Source organism: Scleropages formosus, chromosome 15, assembly GCF_900964775.1.
Source record: "Scleropages formosus chromosome 15, fSclFor1.1, whole genome shotgun sequence".
NCBI classification, from domain to species: Eukaryota; Metazoa; Chordata; class Actinopteri; order Osteoglossiformes; family Osteoglossidae; genus Scleropages; species Scleropages formosus.
The window spans coordinates 21,471,751-21,482,554 of record NC_041820.1 but is presented as its reverse complement, the minus strand read 5'-3'; the positions used below and the strand labels follow the sequence as shown (position 1 = coordinate 21,482,554).

The window sequence follows — 10,804 nt, the reverse complement described above, 5'->3', positions numbered from 1 at the left end:
AGAAATCCATGCCTAGAAATTCAGGCTCACATTTAGTCCACGGAAATGATAAAGAGACACCGCATCTTGGGAACTGAATCTACGGTGTTTCCATTGTCACAATCTCCGTTCAAACAGAGGAGCATATTGCAACACCAGCCTTGTCCTTTGTTATTGCAAGGACAATATTCACTTTTCGAGAAATCATTTCATAAATTTACAGACAAAATTTTGCTAATGTTTTTAAAGGTACTAAACTTTGACTTTTAAATGTTTAAAATCTCAGCATTTTCAACAAATTGGTAATTAAATTGCTGTGAAAAAAGTGCATATCCTATAACATTGACTTTAAATATAAACATTTACTTTAAATATAAATTTTCAACTTCAGTAAGGCTTACAGCATTAATACATTAATAATGTACTGTAAGTACAGTACTTTGTTCAGAATGACACAGATGTTGCTGTACCTCCATTTAAATTAATACTGAACTAATCAAATGGTGGTGATTTTCATTCTTTTTTTTTTTTTTTTTTACAGGTGAGCTCTGCTACTTTATAATGGGGTCCTAGTTAACCTCTGTCCCTCAATCAGTTTCATGAGGTGCGAACACCATGGAGATGGAGGAGCAGCACAATTCCACAGTGAGCGGCAATGCGTCAGACATCCATGTGATCACGCACAGTCTCTGGGAAGTCATCACGATAGCAACAGTGTCAGCGGTTGTGAGTCTCATCACCATAATCGGGAACGTTCTCGTGATGATTTCCTTCAAGGTCAACAGTCAGCTAAAGACTGTGAACAACTACTACTTGCTAAGCTTAGCTTTTGCAGACCTCATCATTGGAGTTTTCTCCATGAATTTATATACCTCTTACATACTGATGGGATACTGGTCCTTGGGGAGCCTTGCATGTGACCTCTGGTTGGCTGTAGATTATGTGGCCAGCAATGCTTCAGTGATGAACCTTCTAGTAATTAGTTTTGATCGATACTTCTCCATTACAAGGCCGCTAACCTACCGAGCCAAGCGGACGCCGAAACGGGCTGGTATGATGATTGGCCTGGCTTGGCTGGTTTCCTTCATCTTGTGGGCACCCCCTATTTTGTGCTGGCAGTACTTTGTTGGCAAAAGAACAGTGCCTGATAAACAGTGCCAGATCCAGTTCTTCTCTGAGCCCGTGATCACATTTGGGACTGCCATTGCTGCTTTCTATGTCCCTGTCTCTGTCATGACCATCCTGTACTGCAGGATCTACAAGGAAACAGAGAAGCGCACAAAGGACTTGGCAGAGCTCCAAGGTCTCAACTCCTCAGCTGACTCCAGCAATGCCAAGCCCCAAAAGACTTTCATAAGATCCTGCTTTAACTGCAGGCAGCCTGCCGGTTCCCCCCGGGAGCAGAACCAGGCATCTTGGTCCTCCTCAAACCGGAGCCATGTCACTAAGTCTGTAGAGGCATCCAATGATGAGTGGTCCAAAAGTGACCAGGTGACTACTTTTAACAGCTACGCTTCCTCAGAAGAAGAGGAGCACCCTGTCTCTCCAGGGCTCTTTCAGGCACCTTACCAAGACCAAGCCTGTGGGCTGAAGGAGACCATCATTATGAGTGAGAATGAGCGACTGAGCAGCTATGAGGAGGGCACCTACTTTCCTTCCCCACCGAAGAGCAGTTCACAGAAAAGCAAAAAATGTGTCTCCTACAAATTCAAGCCGGTTCTGAAAGATGGCAGTCCTCAGCAGTGCAAGAATGGGGACACAAAAACGGCACAGTCATCGGGCTCCTCTGTGGAGTCTATGGGTGCCCCCTCTTCCTCCTCCTCCAACAAACCCATGGATACCAACATGAAGATTCAAATCACCAAGAGGAAGAGAATGGTGCTCATCAAGGAGAAGAAAGCAGCCCAGACTCTCAGTGCCATCCTCCTGGCTTTCATACTTACATGGACTCCATACAACATCATGGTTCTCATCTCTACCTTCTGCTCAGAGTGCATCCCACTGTCGCTCTGGCACCTGGGCTACTGGCTGTGCTATGTTAACAGTACGGTCAACCCTATGTGCTACGCCCTCTGCAACAAAACCTTCCAGAAGACATTCCGCATGCTGCTCTTCTGCCAGTGGAACAAGAAAAGGGCAGAAGAGAAGCTATACTGGTACGGGCCTAACAGTCACTGGCGTCAAAGCTACATAAGTGATTCTTACATCTAATTCACTAAAGTATTTCATCACTTGCTAAAAATATTATTACTTTTGCTTCAGTGAAAACTGAAAAATTAAGACACAATTGCTCCTCAGCTTGCAAACAAAACTGGATCTGGAACTCTGTTTATAATTTGCTTGATTTGTAATTCCAAAGTACCTTTGACCACTGAGACATAATCTCACACATACATACACACACACACACACACACACACACACATATTGTCTGAAACTGCTTGTTCTGAGCAGGGTTGTGGTGAGCCGGAGCCTAACCCGGCAGCACAGAGTGCAAGGCTAGAGCAGGAGGGGACATACCCTGGACGGGACGCCAGTGTGTCGCAGGGCACCCCAAGCGGGACTTGAACCCCAGACCTACCAGAGAGCAGGACCCGGCTAAGCCCGCTGCGCCACTGTGCCCCCCCAAAATAGAAATAATAAATTAAAAAATCTCATTTAATTATTTTTAATTTTAATCTACTTTAAAACAAACACAAATTTAACATAACCAAAAATAAAAATATATTCTCTTCACAAGCTCCTGTTCTATGCCAGATGCCGACTGATTTGTTACATAAACATGTAAAATGTTCATCATCTTTTTACCGATCAACACACAGAAAAGTCAGACAGGAGCTGTCAACCGTCAAAGTGAGTTGTATTAAGGTACACTTTACTGACATCTATTGGCTGGTTGGGTAAATACTTGTAAATTTCACTCCACTACTAAAATAAAAAAAATTAAAAATATTTGTGTAACTTAAAATGTAAAACTCAACTGTTGAGTAGAGTGAGGAGCTATTGTATAAAAAAGGCCAACAAAAGCAGCTAGGCTGGATCTGATTATTTGATTATTTTGATTGTGAGTTATAGTTAACACAGATAAGAAATTGATTAACCCAGGACACCGTCCTTGCCTTAAGGGGTAAACAGCTGTTGTACTAAGGAAATCAGCTTTGGTGTTTGAACATTATGCAGCAAAAAACCGGATGTCCTTCTTCCAAATGCTAATTAAGAAAACTCTATATTTCTTATAATGCTTATCAATTATATTTTCTCTTCTTTCCATAAAGAAGAAGAAGCAAAAGAAGAGAAGCACTTGGAAATTCCCAGCCATGCATCGGAGCCCCATCTGGACAACACCTTTATCAGCTGTGCTATCTTCATTCTATTTCGTTCTCTTGCCTCTGTGTTTCTTTTGCAGACATTGTTTTCATGTTTGCAGAGGCATTGTGATGTGGGAATCGACTGCAGCTGTAGACAGTCCAGGTGTGTATGTGTCAGCTGGCTATGGAGCCTAGTCCAGATTGTAAACAATGGTGATTGAGGCCCTTCTTCATGGGTGGTGTAGTTTTTAAATAACGTACTGCTAATGTGTGTATAGCCTGTCACACAACGTGGCCTCATGCTAAACCTCTGTTTTGTCTAAAAACACTGAGTACTGCACAAATTAGGTTTTTTCTAACTTTAAAGAAGCCAAGAGAGAAAGTGGAGACCAGGAGATGCAGTAATTGTGAAAATACCGTGGGTTTTACCTTTTAATTCATTTGCTAAGCTTGTATTGTGCAGTTAACATTTCAAAATAATTTTTATTCTGTATTTTTCAGTCTATTCACTGGATGAGCATGTCTGTGAAGGCACTGCTGAACCGATAATGCCCTGGGCACTCATTGAATCATCCAGTACCTTGTAACAGAATTGCAACTGAACTGTGTTACCCTGACACAACAATAAATCTGTTGACTGGAAAACACTTCTAGAGCTTCGCACATACTTTCATTAATATTGCAACATGAGACAGACTGAAGTAAATGAAATGAGAATTATGGGTTTTTCTTATATATAATTCATGTGTTCTGATGTGGAGTGTATCAGTTTTTCATTGCAAACAGTGGTTTAAAATACCATCTGATTCTGGCCGAAGCTGCCAAGTCATGGCATTAGATTGACATTTACATTATTTTATAATTATGCACATTTATTTTGCAATATTTTAACAAGGGTACCAAAAGGGCATAGAAAATTACTCTACCTTTTGCATTTTACTTTAGACCTACTTTTCAATGGGAAAAAATTACCCACCCCCCTCCCATCCTGTGGAGACTCTTGGATAAAGCATTCATCATTCAGATTCAACGTCCATCCTGCTTCTTTTCCTTTACCTGATAACATTAAAGTGACATATCCGAATGTCAAATCATTCAGATTTTTTTATTCAAGAAAACATCCATATCATTCCACAATAATTTAAATGATAATAAATGTGCAACTATGAAAGCACATATATTTTAAAAGTAAAATTTTGGTTTTTGGATTCAGACCACTGTGGTTTCAAACTGAATTTCAATCAGAATTTGTGCAGCACTACTGATAATGCCATGGGTTTGATTCCACAAAGGATCATATAGTGCTCTTCACTGAGCTGTAGGAAAAACGTACCAAGCAATGGTCCCACTGGCCCGTCTGCATTCCCGGTGGTTGGGTTCATCGATTTCTTTTTATTGGATGAGATTTATTTAGAGCTCATCCTTCGGACAGCTGCCAAAGTGGACACCCTTGCTGAAGCCGGAGGGCTTCACCATCATCCAGGCATACTTGCAGAGATGCTCCTTATTGCAGTCCTTCTGCCAGTAGATGACATTGCGGCGGTTGAGGTTGGCTCCCGCGCAGGCATCATACCACCAACCCCCTCCGGGCACACCCTGGAACTCCAGTTGAGCACAGTTCTGGAAGTAGTTGTCATTGTCACGGTCCTTGGTGGTAAACTTCTGGTTGTCGTGAAGGTAGTTCTCGGTGTCTTGGGTGAGGGCATCCACAGCTGTGCCTTGAAAGAGCCCTAGGCGCAATCTGTACTGGCTCTCCTCACCCTCCACCAGGACGGGGTCATACTCACCCATCTTCGTGACTGCGTCCTTGTCCACCAGCTTCACCCTCAGCTTGTAGCGAACGGGCCGACTCGTGAGTTGGTGCAGGTAATTGTTTCCCAGCCAGTGGTCCCCAGTGAGTGCCCCGAACCCCAGCTTGTACTCGTCCCAGGTGCGGTCAAAGTCCACTGTACTGTTGACAGTGATGTGCTGCACCACAGTCCAGCCGCCTTCCTGCATGGCACAATAAGCCACAATGAGGGACCCTGCGGGCTGGATGAGATAGAGCCCATCCCATGCCTGGCCCCCTGACATCTGCCAGATCTCATGGCAGTCCACTGGGAACTCTGCAAGTCAAAAACAGGTGCTGTCTCAGTAATAATTTCACATTGTTCTTTGTGAAATACCAAATTCCCACATGGCTGAGCAGATGAAATGTGATTCCTCATCCACAAACATCTTTTTCTGTTTACCCCTAGAATCCTCAGCTGATTCACCAAATATTCGGCTTTGCTGCAACCCAAGCTGTAGCACTAATTAACAGCTCAAGGGGAAATCAGCATCTCTGTATATCACTATCTGACATGAACTGTGCCCTCCAGCAAGGGAAGTTTACTTCAGACTTTGAAGTTTGAAACAATCGCAGCAAAACTGTGGACTCAAAACATGACCCATTGATCCTCTGCCATATCACTCACTGCTAGTGATAAGACACTATACAACTGCCATAATTACATCTCCCATTAAGTAGCCTGGTATGTGGGATAAAAAAATTCTTGCACTATCATTAAACATTAACAATCAGATGCTGGGCAATGCAACAATCCACAGGGGACTGAACAGAATTTTTTGATGCAGAGACCTCTTACCTTGGAGTCCTTGGTTGAGAACCAGTTTAAACTCTTCGGGCTGCAGGAGGTGGACATTCTTTGCAGGGGGGAAATCGCAGCGGGCCGCAATCAGGCACAGGATGGAGAGCTGTAGTGCCCCTAGCCAGCCACCTGTACCGATCATCCTCATCCAAGAAGCTTTCAAACAAACCAACAGGGGACAGAATAAGCAGATGAGCCAAGGTACCAGGATCACTTTTTACACCAATACAGATTTATTGTTAATACATACCTTCAGTCAAGATGTGGCCAAAATTCTGTTGGTTAAATTGTGAAAAAATCAACATGTTAGAAAGTAATCCATTCAACATTCAAGATACACAGGACAAGATGCTACACCCCATGCCTATATTACAATAGCTGTACACAAAGCAATATATCTTAACAACCATACATCTGCTCCACTGATTAGGCTTTAGAATAAAGTGACTGTGATCTATTAAGAGAAGCAAAAGAAAATGTCTCTAAGACAGTTCATGAAGCAGCCAGGCCTACCTCGCCCTGGAGTGTGTGCTCCCAGCTGTGTTTTACATACACTGAGACAGAGCTCTCACCCACTCTGTACTTTGACTGGACTGAGTGGAGCTTGAGCTAGAGAGCAAATACAGACATGCAGGCTGCCGGGAGGGGTAAACGCAGAGTCCAAAGACACGCAGTGTCTTCCACATCCACACCCACACCCCTCCGCTGGTGGACTTTGGCCTTCACTCCCAAATGAGCCAAGGGTAGGAGCTCATGTTTATCTCTCACACCCATAGATGCCTGCTGACATAAAGCACCATCTTCAAGTGATTGTCTCTTTTCTAGGTCCGGGTGAAAAAAAAATGAGAGCCTTTATATTCTTGCTGCAGTTAGCCAGTTATTTTGTTTGGCCAGACAGATTGCAGAATGTGGCAGATGACACACTATAGTTTTTGCACTTAGGTCTTTTGAGCTTCCTACAGTAACTAGAGGGGCCCAGCATGTCTCTAAATGCTCATGAAGATATCAGAAGTCATGTCATGTTCCCTTTTCAGGACTACTGACCTTGTAAAATGAATATCCTTGCTCTGCAGAGTACTCTATTAAAAATGGTATGTTGAATATAGTAGTAAATAATTGAACACAGTTTTTTTTTTTATTTTTAGTATTGCACTTCAATGTACAGCACAAGATAGAGCCAACCACATTCTTGCCAGCCAAAGTGAAAAAGCCTGGAACTGACCATTCCCAGGTGCACATGGTGTCACACTAGCACTGGACAGGCATTTGAGCGACAAACTCACACTGTCAGCCTTAAATGTCAAATTCTAACATGTTAAATACTAGCTGGACATCTAAAATATTCGGAACAGCTAACTAAATGAACTTTTGTGAAAAAAACAAAAGCAGATAAGCTCACTGCAGTTTTGTAACCTTAGTATTTAAATAACTTTATTTTTCTTTTGAGGTTAAAATTCCATAAGCTTTATTATTTAATTCAAAGATATCAATCCCAGATCAGGCAACTGACAAACATAGTGAATATAATATATAAGCTCTCATTCAAGTACATATGGCAGAAGTACAGTTAGATCAATTCAAAAACCAGAATAAAATACAAACATCTATAGCTACCTTACAGAACAAACAAATTAACAATAACTTACATTTAATATTTAACAGTAGTGGGCTTCAAGAAGCAAATTTTTAGTGAAGAACATGCACTGGAGCAGAACATGTGATCAGTCAAAAACATGACTGACCCATTTTACTGGAAATTAAAACCACAAGGCATCTGTAAAAAATCAAATTCATTCAAAATCTTAAAGGCAGTGCCAATCAATCAATTTATTTGAATCCACTGTTGTTCCCTTTCTCCCTTAACATTGCTGGAGACGAAGGACAAACAGGGCTTGAGTAAGTAATACTTCACTGAAAACAAAATGGAAAAGAAAATCTCTGATGACATCCCACAGTGCATTCCTGTTCCAGGGTTGAAGCATGGTACTACCTCCTTTTCACTGCACCACTCTTGCCTCCCTTTCCGCTACCTCCAGACTTGCCAGAGCTCTTAGAAAAGAGCTTAGTCATGAACTCCGAGACATCTGGCAATTCATGGTTGGGGTTCAGCATGTTCATTGACTGTTCCATCTCCTGCAAATGCAAGGAAAGTGCACATATTTTAAAACCACTCCTCTTTTTCTCCTTCCTGCCAAAGCCTAACTATAAAAGTGCAGTTTACATCATAATTTTACATGCAGGTAACTTAGATCACAAGGACATAGTTTCAATAAGATTGTTCCTGGCTCATGTCAGCATTGATGATTTGGGCATTTACATGTAGTGTACCAGTAAAACATTTTGGTCTAATATGTCGGTGAAGTACACACGTAGCCAGGGGTGGAAAGTGCTAGTATTAATTTTACCCGTCTCATCTCTGGATCATTGGTGTTGACAACTTTAGGGAGAAGAACAATGATAAGGAGAGGCAGGACCATCATCATAACCTGTGGTTAAAAAAGTAAGGATAAATTACTTAATACCAATGAAATGCCTTAATACATCACTGTATGTAGCTGCCTGTGAGATGCTAGTTTAGCACTATTTTGGAACAAGGAGAATCTGCATTTGCAGTTAAATTTTTGTTTCAAATTTTTTACATATGTGCTTAAAGCCAAGCTACTGTGTTTAAGTATTTCATTGAAGTTTTTTTTTTTTTTTTTTTTTTACTAGGAACACTTACCATCGGATTCATGAGGAAATCTGTCCAGCCCCAGGTTTCTCGTTTCAAAAAGTAGGAGTGAGGTCCACTGGATTTCATCTGTAGTGGATACACCAACCTCACTACCTCAGAGGTCTTGATGTAGTTCACCATCCGTGCCCTTAGATTCAGAACAGCCACAGCTTGACAAACATTTTCAAATCCTGGTTTATTGTAGTCAAACAGGAATAAATATTAAATCCCAAATGATAGAAAAATGGAAGAACACAGGTTTGAGGATTCAACAAAAAAGGCGCTAGTTAATAAGGAACTGATGGTGTCATTAGAGGATTTGTTTCCTACCTCATCTTCCCTTTGGACGTGATGTCCACTCTGACAGGCTCAAACCTGTAGGTTGGAGACACAACTTCCACCACGTAGGATCCTGGGGGAACATCATTCACTGCAAAACTCCCATCAGTTCTAGAAACAAAATACAGATTAAAAGCTTTCACTCAATATCATCTCTTACTAGATCTTCTAAAAACTAATTTCTTCACCCACAAGTATCTCTTCCCTTACTAATAACATTTACATTTATTCATTTAGCAGATGCTTTTCTCCAAAGCGATGTACATTTCAGAGAAATACAATTTGTGCCTTACATTAGGAGAAAAAGAGACATAGTTGCAGACATGATTCTTAAGTACAGTTTGTTTCTTTCCCCCATATGCACCAATATTCATCACACAAGTAGCTGCACAAAACTCAGAATATTGAGGATTCCAGATCACCTTCCTACTAGATCTACTATTTTTTTGAGAGTGTCACAGAAAATCATATCCAGTACTAAACTATTCTTTAGTCTTACTTCTTTGCAACAGTTTGACTTGTTGTAGCTTTATTATTTAACGATAATGGTGTTTTTTCCGTCCTAAACTGACTTTGCTGCTATACAATATTTCATCAGAAACTATTATAATCTGACTTATCTTGCCTGCGACCTTGCCAGCACTTTGCCTTGTACTAACCTAACCCTGAAGGTCTCTTTGAACAAAGGCGTAGGCTAAAATACTAACAGTGGCTCCTCGAGTACCATGATCTACTAAGGCAGTACTGAGCACTCGTTTCGTAATGATGAAGTTGTTGTTGGTTCGACTGCCATTGGCATTGTAGAAAGAAACGTCGATGTACTCACACAGTAAGGATAAATGGATAAATCATTATAAACCTAACGTTGTTACGTTCCACTAGAGACACACAGGCGGCAGATATGATAAAGAAAGACTACTAACTGAGCAACACTCAGACACAGACTGTGTGTTCCTGACATTTCATGAACTCGGTCACACAATAGATCAAACGATTCCTAAACGAAGACCCACTTCAGAAACCCCACGTGTTCCTCCCCCTCCACCAGAACGCGCGCCGTGGAGATCCAGTCCTGCAGCCGGACGCCGTGCACGAGCGCGCGGCCCTCGATCCTGAAGCGCTCCCCGCTTGTTGTCTGCGGCCCGGGCTCCATGTCGACGAAGCCGAGCGCCAGCGCCACAAGACTTTGCACGATGCACAAGAACGGCGCCACTCTGCGTCGCAGCCACATTATCGCCTGAACAGCGCCTTGCGATTTCAAATTGACTGTATTTTGTGTATGTGTGTGTTGAACTACAGCAAATCTGTTTTAAACCGAGCCAAAGACTAATATGCTCACTTCGCTACCGTTAGCAGAATCCTCTTCCTGGCTCCGCAGGAAGTGACGTCATGCGCTACAAGTGAAACTTTATTGACACAAAGAGGCGAACACCAGCGCTGTGTAAACAGTATTTGGCAGATAGGAATCTTTCCTTTTCCTGGAGATTTGCATTAAGCTTCACAAAATTTCCTAGAGAGCTGCCAGCAATCAGCGACAGAAACTAAACTGAGCAGAAGGCAGTGTCCTGTTTCAGGCCATTATTTTTACAATCTTCAGGTTCTCAGCTCCAATCCTGCTCCATTGATGAAAGTCTGCACACTGAATAGATACAGTAAGAACACCCTGCTCTGTAAACTGATCATTCTTCAGACCATTTCTCATCATTCATTCATCATCTTACTTATGCTGTAAGTCTCCTTTGTTAAAGTTCTGCACACATACTGTATACTAAAACGCTATTTATAATTCACCAGATACCAAAGATGCTACTCTATATGTTGGTACCTCAGGTTCA

General features: G+C 41.9%; 3 protein-coding genes across 4 annotated transcripts; 1 reads left to right on the top strand and 2 right to left on the bottom strand.

Annotated features, from left to right (window-relative positions):
* The first annotated feature begins 551 nt into the window (after nt 1–551).
* chrm5a (cholinergic receptor, muscarinic 5a) lies at nt 552–3,364 on the top strand. The gene is made up of 2 exons (XM_018727483.1): nt 552–2,135; nt 3,255–3,364. Coding segments are annotated over exons 1-2 (1,542 nt in total). The 5' UTR covers nt 552–594; the 3' UTR covers nt 3,256–3,364.
* A 1,063-nt stretch (nt 3,365–4,427) lies between these two features.
* LOC108919497 (fibrinogen-like protein 1-like protein) lies at nt 4,428–6,517 on the bottom strand. Of its 2 annotated transcripts, XM_029258588.1 has the most exons (4): nt 6,431–6,517; nt 6,168–6,192; nt 5,915–6,073; nt 4,428–5,392 (listed from the first exon to the last, which is right to left on the bottom strand). In XM_029258588.1, exons 3-4 carry the CDS (start codon nt 6,063–6,065, stop codon nt 4,698–4,700), a joined length of 846 nt encoding a protein of 281 aa, XP_029114421.1. In that variant the 5' UTR covers nt 6,066–6,073; nt 6,168–6,192; nt 6,431–6,517; the 3' UTR covers nt 4,428–4,697. The 2 variants fall into 2 exon arrangements, with proteins under 2 accessions (XP_029114421.1, XP_018583002.2); XM_018727486.2 differs by lacking the exon at nt 6,431–6,517 and having other exon boundaries at nt 6,168–6,419.
* Nucleotides 6,518–6,632: 115 nt separating this feature from the next.
* On the bottom strand, nt 6,633–10,343 carry emc7b (ER membrane protein complex subunit 7b). Its single transcript, XM_018727478.2, has 5 exons — nt 9,983–10,343; nt 8,961–9,080; nt 8,640–8,778; nt 8,323–8,403; nt 6,633–8,050 (listed from the first exon to the last, which is right to left on the bottom strand). Exons 1-5 carry the CDS (start codon nt 10,198–10,200, stop codon nt 7,904–7,906), a joined length of 705 nt encoding a protein of 234 aa, XP_018582994.1. The 5' UTR covers nt 10,201–10,343; the 3' UTR covers nt 6,633–7,903.
* Between the last annotated feature and the right edge of the window lie 461 nt (nt 10,344–10,804).